General features: G+C 37.5%; 1 protein-coding gene across 5 annotated transcripts in view; it reads left to right on the forward strand.

Annotated features, from left to right (window-relative positions):
* The window catches only part of TMEM131 (transmembrane protein 131), a 121,498-nt gene that overhangs the window by 88,786 nt on the left and 20,255 nt on the right, over window positions 1-12,457 (forward strand). For all 5 annotated transcript variants that reach the window (XM_075265169.1, XM_075265170.1, XM_075265171.1 and 2 more), the window contains 12 exons: window positions 768-876; window positions 2,812-2,965; window positions 4,321-4,491; window positions 4,961-5,071; window positions 6,661-6,795; window positions 6,948-7,052; window positions 7,421-7,507; window positions 7,623-7,775; window positions 8,365-8,440; window positions 9,984-10,098; window positions 10,587-10,725; window positions 10,996-11,105. In XM_075265169.1, the coding sequence (XP_075121270.1) occupies window positions 768-876; window positions 2,812-2,965; window positions 4,321-4,491; window positions 4,961-5,071; window positions 6,661-6,795; window positions 6,948-7,052; window positions 7,421-7,507; window positions 7,623-7,775; window positions 8,365-8,440; window positions 9,984-10,098; window positions 10,587-10,725; window positions 10,996-11,105 (1,465 nt within the window). The remainder of the gene's footprint in view (window positions 1-767; window positions 877-2,811; window positions 2,966-4,320; window positions 4,492-4,960; window positions 5,072-6,660; window positions 6,796-6,947; window positions 7,053-7,420; window positions 7,508-7,622; window positions 7,776-8,364; window positions 8,441-9,983; window positions 10,099-10,586; window positions 10,726-10,995; window positions 11,106-12,457) is intronic.

Here is a 12,457-nt window from a genome sequence, read left to right on the forward strand (position 1 = left end):
CTTCTATATCTCACTTCATGTAGGATTTCTACCCTTATTGTACATAAATTATGCATTGGGGTTTCCAGCCATGTATTTTCTTTCTCCAAAACTGCTTAGAATGTTATAATAAAAGATGCAATACTGACCTTACCGATACTGGCCATTCCTGTTCCAGCCCTTCTCTGATCCCCCACAGTTTATTGTATCCTGACCTCTAGCAGCAGTGTCCCACAAAGACGTGTATCTGCTGTAGCATTGACCTCTAAACACCACTGAGGTCACTGCTGTGGCCACTTATTGGCTACACTTGTCATATGTCTGGGGTGCCATTGTTGAAGACCAAGATAAACAGACAGGAGGAGGGGGACCCAGGAATCGCTGTAGCTGGATTGAGAAGGTCAGTGTTAGTATGTTATAAAATAAAATCGATAGGCCACACGATGGCTCAGTGGTTAGCACTGCAGCCTTGCAGCGCTGGAGTCCTGGTGTTCAAATCTTGCCAAGGGCAAAAAACATCTGCAAGGAGTTTGTATGTTCGTGTTTGCATGGATTTCCATCCCATATTCTAAAGACATACTGATAGGGAAAAATGTACGTTGTAAGCTCTATGTGGGGCTTACAATCTACATTAAAAAAAAAAAAAAAACTGATATAAATAAAATAAATATAATAATAGCAAGTGGCTTAGAAAATAAAAATCACATGGCTGGACTACCTCTTTAAGTGATTAAGTTCTCTTGAGTTTTATAAATAAATAATAATAATCTTTATTTTAAACAAATCAGCATCAAAAGCTAAGAAACCATCACAGTTTTCTGGTAAAATTACGGTCAAGGCAAAAGAGAAGAGTTACTCAAAACTTGAAATTCCATATCAAGCAGAAGTGTTGGATGGGTAAGTAGGCAAACTTTTATGGTGTTTCTTTGTCATACTTGTAAAATAACATGTGAAATGTATGTATTGTACAATTGTACTGTCAGGGTCTGGGGTTATTAGGCGGTTGGCACAGACACAAAAGACTCCAAAATGTCAGTCAAAAGGTAGAGTTTTATTCACTCTTTAAAAACTTGCAGTAGCAAAAGAAATACAAAACAAAGATCTGCTCATCTAGGCTCTAACTAAAACAAAGTGTAGGTTGCCTCACCTATAACCTGTACCAGTATGAACAGTCAGGAGCAGCTCCAATAGATGATAATCTTCTGCCCAAAGTCTGCTCTATCAGCAGACTACTTAAGCCTCACTAATGAGGACAACCCTCTACAGGTGAGACGCTGCAGGAGCGTCCAAAAAATGTGGACTGGAGGAGGTGGAATGACAGGTCCCAGTGCCAAACTACCTGCCATTCCTAAAAATCCAGCCCAATACACAGCACTTAACAAAATGCTCAGCAGACAAATGTTGTCTGCTGAGAATAACTACTTCTGGACTTTTTATCATCTCACCCACTTACGCAGTCTGGGTGAGATGTACACTTTACCAGCCATCGGCTTACAGCACATATACTTTTATGTATTATTTATGTCCAGTTTTCCTATTCTCAATTGCATGTGCAGTGATAATTAGAATGTGCCTTCCAATTATTACTTTGTTTTAATAAACACAGTACAGGTGACTATAAGGAACTTTTGTATTCTGTCTTATTATAATTAACATTATTCAAGTACTATGTTTACCTCTGCTGATCAGACTGAGCTACTTTTTTTTACATGCAAGTGAATAGAAGGGAGGAGGAGGCTGCTGAAAATAGAGACACAAATAATTGGAGCTGTTACACTCTGGTATTCTGTGAGTGTGTCTTTTCTGACATGGTTATATCCAAGATCTATGAGATAAGACTCTCTCTCCGCACAGAATGAGACTATGTATTTGCAGGCAGCAACGTTGTGCCCCTCATCTTCCTTGCTCTCCATAAATTTCTGGAAGAGGAGAGCAGCCTAATAAGTATTGATGAAAACAGATTTCTCGAATTGCCTCTGACATTTCTATCTGGGTGCATTAGTTTTTGTCAGATTGTTTATGTCTTAGGCAGGTATGTAAATAATTACATGTGTGGTCTGATGAGGTACTGGCCTTACAAGTGTCTCCCCACTGCCCTATAAAAAGGCTCACAAAGGTTACTTTTAGGTAGTTTGACTGCTTGACACGCCTCTATGACTCAATCAGCACACACATATTCCCAGTTGACAGACCCAGTAAATAAGCTCAAATGGACCAGGGGAGAGAGCACAATTCGCTCCCAGATTCCATGTCCACCATGCAGATACAGGTGGCACATCTTTTAGACACTGCTGTCTTTGCCCAGACCAGTTTCAATCGCTTAGCCTATTACGTGTCCTGCCATTGAAAGCCATATTGTCTTCGTCTACATGACCAATCATATTTATTCTTGTATCTACTCCAGAGGTGGCCCAACAGAGCCTCTTTTCAGTTGTATGGTTTAGGCCAATAAATGTATCTTTTCACTGCAATATTTTAATCACTTTACGTTTTTAAAAACTTTACATTCTCATTACATTCACATACTAAATTTCATTTGATTCCAATCACTCTAGCTTGTTAAATTGAAGGGGGGGGGTGTTGTGTATATTACAAAGTTTATTTTATTCACCTGTGCTATTCATTCCTGAAAAGTTTGTTTTATAAAGTGGTAGACTTTTACTTACTAGCCTATATAAAGAGTAGGAGTGCAGAAGGCCATAACTTTTGCAGACTTCTCCATAGTGTCTAAACTTGCTGGGAAATTACTGTTATGGTTATTTTTACATCTTTGTAATTATTGTCTAATCATTCTGCTTTAAGATTAACATTTATGAATTTCAATGTGCTTAGGTACTTGGGATTTGATCATGCTGCCACATTATTTCACATCCGAGATAGTCCGTCAGACCCAGTGGAAAGGCCAATCTTTTTGACAAATACCTTTAATTTTGCTGTACTTATCCACGATGTTCTTTTACCTGAAGATGCAAAGACAATGTTCAAAGTAAGCTTGTATGTTGATATTAAAGTGTACCTATTGTTTCAGGTGACTTTTTGATGTTAACTATCGTATATATCTAGAATAGCACTATTGCTTAACATTATTTGACTTCTATATTCACTATATTGACTTCTATTTTCACCAGATTTCTCTTCTGTTGACTGTCTCTGATTGTCAGTTGTCCCTGAGCTAGTGGCCATTGTCTAGTTGCTATGTCTTCTACACTCAGAAAATAGGAGGTTCTGCTCTCCTAACAATATCTCCTACACACAGAAAGAAGCTCCAGCAGCATTAGGATGTTATACAGAAATAACTAGAGGTGTTGCTGTGAAACCAGCGCTGTGGTGAGATACTACACTCACTAGAAGCTGCAGCACAGATTTATTCTCTGTACACTTCTATATACAGCTTGTAATTTGATCCCTTTGTGAGATGAAAATCCATCTTGTCTGATTTAAAGTGTAACTAAACTTTCAAGCAGCTTTTGAGTTTTTGGCAGCATTTGTGTCATTAATTCATTTTGTAATCTACTTTCTTGTGCAAATCTGTCTAGTTTATGTGAATTCTTGCATTTATTTATTCTTTGCCTTGCTTCACTGAGATCTGTACACTACTTCCCACTATGTACAGTGTATATATTATGTATGTAATGAAGAGAAAATGAGTGGGATTATGCAACATAGAAACTTGTTTCTGGTGCCATATCAAAGAGGGGTATATAAAGTGCAGTTCTACTTATATTATGTTCAGATATATACCACAGTCAGGATTGGGAGCAGCTGTTTCTAAATATCCCAATCCTGACTGTGTTTTCAACCAGCGATTTCTCTGAAAATACTACAGTATATAAAAAGAATTTCTCTGAAAATAGTACAGTTACGACTCCAGTGTCATATGACAGAGAAGAATCCTCAGAAGCAAGTTCCTTTATTTTAGAATGCCCCAGAGATAACTGTTAGAAGTGCCTCATCCCCACCCTCATTTTCTCTTTATTACACAAAAGCCCCTACACTTTATACAGTGAGAAGCAAGGGAGCGAATAAAGAGATGCAGGATTTCACAGAAAAGAGCCAAAGTTTGTTAATAAATTAAGCTGCAAAATTTCTTAATAACAAAAATGTTGCCAAAAAAGTTATATATTAACAGTAAATTCAGATTGAGTGAGCGGGTTGGAAAGTTGTAGGGGAGAAGGAAAGAAGCGTTTTTTTATTATAAAGGTTTACCTCTGACTGCACTATTAACTTTCATGCAAACTTTGTTGAAATTCCTGTGCTTATTTTAAGTGAATTGCTCTCAGGTTTTATAGTGCATTAATAGCACTTAAGTCTAATTTTAATTCATTTTTCTTTCCAATGCAGATCCAGAATTTCAGTTCAAATGTATTAATTTCTCCAGGGGAGTCAAGATATATATTTTCATTAACGTTCACACCATCTACATCTTCCGTTCATATAGACAGCAATATATTACTTATCACCAATGCGTCAAAATTTCACCTCCCTATAAGAGCATACACAGGTTTTTTAGATGTGAGTATTCTGATTTCAATGTCCTTTTGTATTTGGTGGTGATTTATTTAATAGTTGACAGAAACCATGACTAGCATATCATGCATGCAAAGTTTTGACCTCAGAACAATGTGTCATCTATGTGGGACCACTTGTGCATAGTGAGTGGGTTTCATTACTTGGGAGACACTATTCAGTTTAGTGCTTAAGTTTTTATGAATGCTTCTGGTAGTGATTCATTGTGATATATTGAACAGCACAAGAGTGTCTGGTCAGAAAAGATTTATTGTCAAGGTCAGTAAAAAATATTTAGGAATGGTTAGGTTTGTAAAATGTAAAGAATCATAGGGCAGCAAGTGCAATGTATGAATCTGGATCTTAATTCATGCATCTATATACTGTATAACATACAACAATCCATATGACATTGCCAGTGTTTTATTATTTTATTTCATGATCTGATCTAACTCGTATTTTCGTTTTGTTGTAGTACTTTGTTTTACCTCCTAAACCAGAAGAACGGTTTCTAGAATTTGGTATCCTAAGTGCAACAGAATCGAGCAGTCTTCTAATAGCTTTATTAAATAATAATCCCATAGAGGTAAGATACAAAAAAAGTAAAAATTTTTATTTTCTAGTTTATATTCTTCATAGTCTGACTTTTTTCCTAAAAAATGGCAACGATCTTGTGAAAATCCCCCCGAGTGCAAATTTAGATGTAAGTGTAGCCTTATATTGCTGTGGCTTTTCTGCTGTAAGTCCTCTTATTCGATTTCTGTTTCAGCCATCCTTATATTTGTTAAATTAGTTTGTGCCTGTGACTAGGATTGTAAGGTTTTATGTTGGGAAATTCTTTGTAAATTTTGATTCCAAAGGAAGCGTTTTTTCCCCCCCTCTGTTGTGATATACCATACATTTTGGAACAAAATGTTTATTTGCACCTTCAACAGGATCAGGTTTGCTCTACAGAAATTGTACCAATGTTAGATAGAACAGAACGTGAATCACACATCCACATTATGTTTGCCCTATTGCTTCCAGGCTATATTAACAAAACTGAACATGAGGTCCTTGGTATATATTGTGATCAGATTCCATAAGCTCACTAACAACTTCATGGTGTTCTTGTACTAGTGGGTGTGGCAATACTTGGTAACAGGAGGAGTGACACAGTCTCAGCAACAGCCAACACCTCACTACCACACCTTGTGAACAGACTACACAAGTTCACCTTGCTATGAGTCTCAGAACCACTGTGAGAACAAAGGCCCCCTAGGCAGATGGGTTGTAGATGAAGTTCCCACCACCGATTTTGGAATTGGGCTACAAAAGACCTCTTTCAGGAAGAAATTCCTGTTACAACTCCCCCCCCCCCCCACCCACCCATGATTGACTGATTCCTGCTAGGGACAGTTGTTAAAGGGGTATTCCCATGAACATAATTATATCTATATTTTTGCAAACATAAGTACTGTATATACTCGAGTATGAGCCGAGTTTTTCAGCACAGTTTTTACTGCCTGCAAAAGAAATGACGATTTTTGTAATGTATTGCAATGCATTAGCATTAGAGATGAGCGAACACTGTTCGGATCAGCCGAAGCGAACACTGTTCGGATCAGCCGAAGCGAACACTGTTCGGATCAGCCGATCCGAACAGCACGCTCCCATAGAAATGAATGGAAGCGTGCCAGCCGCTTCCATTCATTTCTGTGGGAGCGTGCTGTGAGTGTGCTGTTCCGAACAGTGTTCACTCATCTCTAATTAGCATTGTAATGCATTTCATAAGTGATTAGATCCCCTGGGGTTCAAGACCCCTAAGGGGTTTAATAAATGCAAAAATAAATAAAAAAAAGAAAGTATTAAAAATTTAAATCACCCCCCTTTCCCTAGAACACATATAAAAACTAACATTGTGAAACACATACACCTTAGGTATCCCTGTGTCCGAAAACGCCCGCTCTACAAATCTGTAAAAATATTTTTCCTCTACGGTAAATGCCGTAGTGGGAAAAAAATAAATAATAATAGATAATAAAACTGCAGAGCATACTGTGATCACCAGAAGATAATCATTCCTGGATAGCCCCAAACACTACTTGTATACACGTAAACAATATAATACACTGATGATACATACAAGTAAGGTTTTTTTTTCATCACACCTGGCTACATATTTGCTCTTTTTAGTTGGCCATTAAAAGCTGGCATATCATTGGAGACAGTCTTGCCATAGAACTTCTAGCAACAGAAAGGGGAAACAGGAGCAGCATAATAGCAAGCCTTCCAGAGATTGAAAATTCCACTGCATCTGACCGCACTTCAGTAAGTAATCCTTTACTTGCTTTCCACTGACTTGCGTTTTTAATTTTTATTTATTTATTTTTGTATAAAAGGACTGAAAATTATTGAAATGCTGATGTAAGTGGCTTTATCTCATGCCAGTAATTTTACATGATGATTTTGTATGTTTCCAGGTTATATTAACTTCAGGTTATTATGCAGTGTTTCGTGTGACATTGACCGCAAAAGACCTTGAAGGATTCTATGATGGAGGCATCCAGATAACCACAGATTATGAGGTACTGTGTTCTAGTTTCTTCTGACATGTTTATCCCCATTATGGCCCATTGGAATCTGTAATGCAACAGATTTGTATCTTTTATTATATGCATAAGGCACAATACAGATGTGAGTGGGCAGTTACAAGCTTCTTATCGTGGCTATTAAAATCCATAGCTTATCTACGAGGATCCTTGCATGCAGTACAAAGGTGTCCAGATTCTTCTGAACAAAAGAAAACAAAAACTTCCAAGCTTATGCCGAGTTATAGCTATTAATTTGCTGTGCCAAATGCTTACCTTGTTTTATACAATCTTCAAAATGAAAACCCACAATATTTGATGCAAAGCACTTATAATTTTGACGACGCAATGTCTTGTCTTTACAGATATTGACAGTCCCTGTGAAGGCTGTGATTGCTGTGGGATCATTAACTTGCTCCCCAAAGTACATTACTCTTCCACCTTCCTTTCCGGTAAGATGTTCTGGGTACTTAATCCATCCACCACCTGGACTAGTATTCCATGTCACAAGTACCTGTATGTCAGAGAACCATCCAATTTCATTTGTCTCATTTCTTTTGGTTACAGGGAAAATTAGTTCATCAGAGTCTGAATCTTATGAGTTCCTTCTCACAGAAGGTGAAAATACAACAAATACGCTCCTTATCGGAGGACGTCAGATTTTTTTATAAGAGATTGAGGAGCAATAAAGATGAATTAGAGCCTGGGAAGAAATCAAAGGTATAGCTGGGGTTGGGTGATGATGAACTAGATTAAAATTGTGATTTATCTGTCAAATTACTATGATTACGATTAATGCCGATTATTTAGGTAATGTAGCTTTTTAAAGTATGAGTAGGTGTCAGGCAGACCTCACTGAGCCCATCTGAACTGAAGCTGAAGCTTCAGACCCCAGAATTGTTATATGCTGAGGCCTGGGGAAGGTGATCAAAAAAAGTGATATGAGTAAATCACTCAGCCCTACTAGTAATAGTAAATGGTTTTAGGAAGAGTAATTGCCAAATTAGACAGTAGAAGGAACACATTTACTATGTTAACCTGTGTTCACTATTAGTGTTGAGCAAATAGTATTCAAAACTATTTGTCGAATACCTCGCTCCTCTAGGAATGTGTGGAAACGGCCAAACACCAAGGGGTTAAGCGCAGTGAATATTTGACGGCCGCTAACACCCATTCCTATGGGAGCGAGGTATTCGACGAATACTATTCGCTTAACACTATTCACTATACATTGTATAGAATACTGGGTTACTGGTTTGGATGCAGTTTGCTTTGTTTCCTAAATATTTTTTTTTCCTTTTCTTTGCAGATAGCCAATATATATTTTGATGCTGCTTTAAATTGTGGTAACCACTGTTATGTTGGACTTCCATTTTTATCAAAAAGTAAGTCATATTTGTGGGGAAGGTAGCTATGCTTCCATTATTTTGAAGCAATTCAGTTACATTTATTAAAGGGATCTCATCAGATTATATATACAGTATATGTGGTCCTATATGTGGGTGGTATTTTGTGTGTGTGTGTATATGTGTATATATATATATATATATATATATATATATATATATATATATATATATATATATAGTGTGTGTGTGTCTCTGTCTGTTCTGATTGGTTGCCCCTCCCTGCTTGACTGTTCGTAGAGAAAGTCGTCTGTCACTGAATGTGACTACCTATTAGGCTCTTTAAGCATAGAATGAACAGAGATTTTAAATAAATGACAAGTTAAGGCTGGGACCCCACGTAGCGTAAACACCGCAGTTTGGCCGTGCCGGAAAAAAAATGTGGTGCTTTAGTGAATCACATCCACACCTTGCGGAAAAATATGCACGGCAACTGTTGCGGGTTTGGAAATCGCAGTATGTCAATTATACCTATGGGAACCCAGTGGTTTCCTTATAGGTATAATGGAAGTAGAAAGTCCGCACAGAAAACCTCTGTGGACATTCTCTGAAAAACATTGCAAGAAAAAACGCAATTTGTTGCTGCCCGCAATTTTTCCCACAGCTCTTTTTTGCTGCAGCTCTGTGGCGCTCAGCCTCATTGACTATGTTCCCAGAAAATATATATCAAGCTGCTCCTGCTCTTTACCATGCTGTCTAATATAAAACGTGTGTAGGTCTCTTGGCATTAGTGTTTTATTTATTATTACTTTCCTGTTACGTGTCGGGGAATACATGTGGGGTCAGTTGCATTTACCACACAGTAAAGACCTAGTGATGTTTACTGATAAGACTTGGCTTCCAAAGAGAGGAGCAATCCAACCAAGACTTGAAGGGCTAGTTCACACGGGGGCAATGAGGCAGATTTTGGCAGCAGATTTCGCCTCAAAATCTGCCTCCATACAATGGTGGTCTATGGCGACTGCTAGCTTTTTTTTTTTCCTGCTAGCAGTTTTTTGCTAGCAGAAAAAAGAAGCGACATGACCTTTCTTCAGGCGGATTCCGCCTGAGGCAAGCAATAGAAGTGAGTGGGAGACGAAAAAAGCAGAGCGTTTTTTTGGGGGGTTTTTTTCAAAAAACTGCTCCAGAAAACACTACAAAAAAAACGCTTCAAGGTAAAAAAACAAACAAAAAAAAAACGCTTCCTAATTTGGAAGTAGTTTTTTTCAGGACCAAAATAAGCCAGGTGATTTTTATGTGTGAGCTAGCCCGAAATTGTTCATTATCAATTGATCAAATGATTATTATACATTTTTCACTCTAGTGGAGTCAAAGGGACGCTCATTTGAAATGAGAACTATTGATACGAGATAATTGTGCCAAGCAATATATTTATTTGTGTGTAATAAATAAAAAAAAAAAAATATATATATATATATATATATATATATATATATATATATATATATATATAGCACACACACGCGCACGCACACACACACTGAATATGTATAATAAACCGACATTTAATTTCTCTCCCCAGATGAGATGAAGACTCAACACCATGTAGCAATGCAAGAGGATGTTTGGGACACTGATTGGGATAACTATGAAAATCTTTATAAGAAGTGGTCTCAAATCCGTGAAAATTCTAATATGTAAATACCTATAAATACTCTCCAGTTTTCCCTTTAAAAAATTGGAAGCCATGTTTCTCTTTATTGTGTGCATTGATGGCAAATGTTCCTTGTGTTTTATTAAGAATATTTGTGTTAAAAAATGTTGTATTAAGAGTATTGAACAGATTTAGTAATGTAGGTCTCTCATTTGAAGTAGGGCTCATATGATGTTTTTTCATATAGAATAAAAGGGATATTAAGGGGTAGTTGATGTATCTTGGTGTTGAACAGATGTCTTGCTGGTTTTCTAAGCAATAAGAAAATACTGTAGTTAAAAGGACAAAGGATCATGAACATTTTTTCTGCATTAATTCTTCTCCCGCATATTTTTTGGTGGATTTGTCAAAAACAGGATCTTTTTTCATATTTATAGTTCATAGACCAGGTTTTCGACTTGCTTGCAAGCTTCAGCTCATGTAATATGTTTTAAGTATGTATCCTGAAACAAACATCTGATTTATTTGCAGACCTGAAGCTGTGTTTGAGGTTGACACTGATCTTCAGAAAAATGTCCTTTCTGAGGTTAAAGCAGAGCTGATATGGCCATCTATTGTCAGCTCATCTCGCCATATATACTTTCCGCTAACAAATACCAACTCCTCTTCGGTAAGTGAAGCAGCCATTTTATGCTCCCCATTTTCTCATGTTTATTTCATGGCTAGCTGGAAAGTGTTAGCATAATTTTATATCTTTTTCTTTATCAATAAAAATACAGATAACTAGACTAATAACTTTTCAACTTTGTCAAACTGGAAATGTGCTGAGCACCAAGAATTATTTTTAAGAGTCATATACTTACATTACAAACATTTTAGTAAGAATAAGCTGTTACATTATACAACAGAAAATGAATGGCATCCTGATATTTTGCAACAGGAAGAAGAAATTGCACTAGAGAACCCTGCTGATGTATCTGTAAATGTCCAGATCCTCCCACTGGCACTTTATGCTAACAGTTCTTTGGTGCTAGACAGGATATTAGAAAGGTAAGTGCAGAGTTGTTTGTGTGAAATCTGTGATATCCAGATGATTTAGAGCACTGGTTCCCCAACATTCTGAAAGCGGGACCCTTTTTGGAGTAACAATTTGTTTGGGCCTCCCTCTACTGTGCTACCTCTGCCACTTCAATAAAAAAAAAAAAAACTATGTAAGGGTAAGGCCCCTCGTTGTGGAAACACAGCTTTTTTTGTTGCAAATCTTGTTGCGGTTTCTTGAGCCAAAGCCAAGAATGGCTACAAGAGGAGTGATGTGTGTGTGTATGTATGTGTGTGTGTGTGTGTATATATATATATATCTATATATATATATATATATATATATATATATATATATATATATATATATATATATATATATATCTATATGAAGTTCTTATACTTCTACCTTCTGCTCAATCCATTCCTGGCTTTGGCTCAAAAATCGCAACAAAATCTGCAACAAAAAAAAAAAAAAACCTTTGTTTCCGCAACGTGGGGCCTCAGCTTAAGGCTGCATTCACACGGAGTAACACCGGGCGTAATTTGAGCTTATTTTTACAGGTGTAGAAATCCGAGGGTCGCGTTAACGTTGCATTCACGCAGCGTTTTTTTTACTATGAGCGCATACGCGGCGGTTTTTTGCTCGCGTACACGCTCCGTTAAAAAACGTGGAGCGTGTACGCGAGCAAAAAACGCCGCGTATGCGCTTGTAGTAAAAAAAACGCAGCGTAAATGCTAGGTTAACGCGACCCTCGGATTTCTACGCTTGTAAAAATAAGCTCAAATTACGGCCGGCGTTATTCCGTGTGAATGCAGCCTAAGATTGAAAAAAAAAAACCCCCAAACAGCTGCATTCAGCCTCTGCTTTGCTTTTCACCTGTATTCATCCTAAATTCTGCTGTAATGTGCCTGCCTTTCACAGTGCTGTATACCTCTTGCCTTCACACCAGCTCTAACGGCTCTTGCTCATGCTGCAGGACAACACATCCCACCACAGCCATTGCTCGTGACCACTTGCCGCTATGACCTCTTGGAACTGTAGTTTAGTTCAGCAGAGGCTCCATTATTAAAGAAACACTGGTTGGACTACCTTTCTCACAGGGCCCTTCAGATGACTGGCAAGAGTTAATAAATGTCACTGTTTCTCCTTCCCATCCTCTACGTGACGCACCCTAGGAGTTTGGGACAGTTTAGGAAGCAGGAATTTAGAGAGTACATTTCCATTAGAAATTCAAGTTGCTAAAAAAATAGGGGTTTTCCTGGTTTGGAACTTTATTATTCAGCGTAAACACTGTCTTAAAGATTCATAAACACTTTTTATGTGTAGTAACTTTTCATCAGTCCATTCCGGATGTATAAAG

Source organism: Leptodactylus fuscus, chromosome 2 (assembly GCF_031893055.1).
Source record: "Leptodactylus fuscus isolate aLepFus1 chromosome 2, aLepFus1.hap2, whole genome shotgun sequence".
NCBI classification, from domain to species: domain Eukaryota; kingdom Metazoa; phylum Chordata; class Amphibia; order Anura; family Leptodactylidae; genus Leptodactylus; species Leptodactylus fuscus.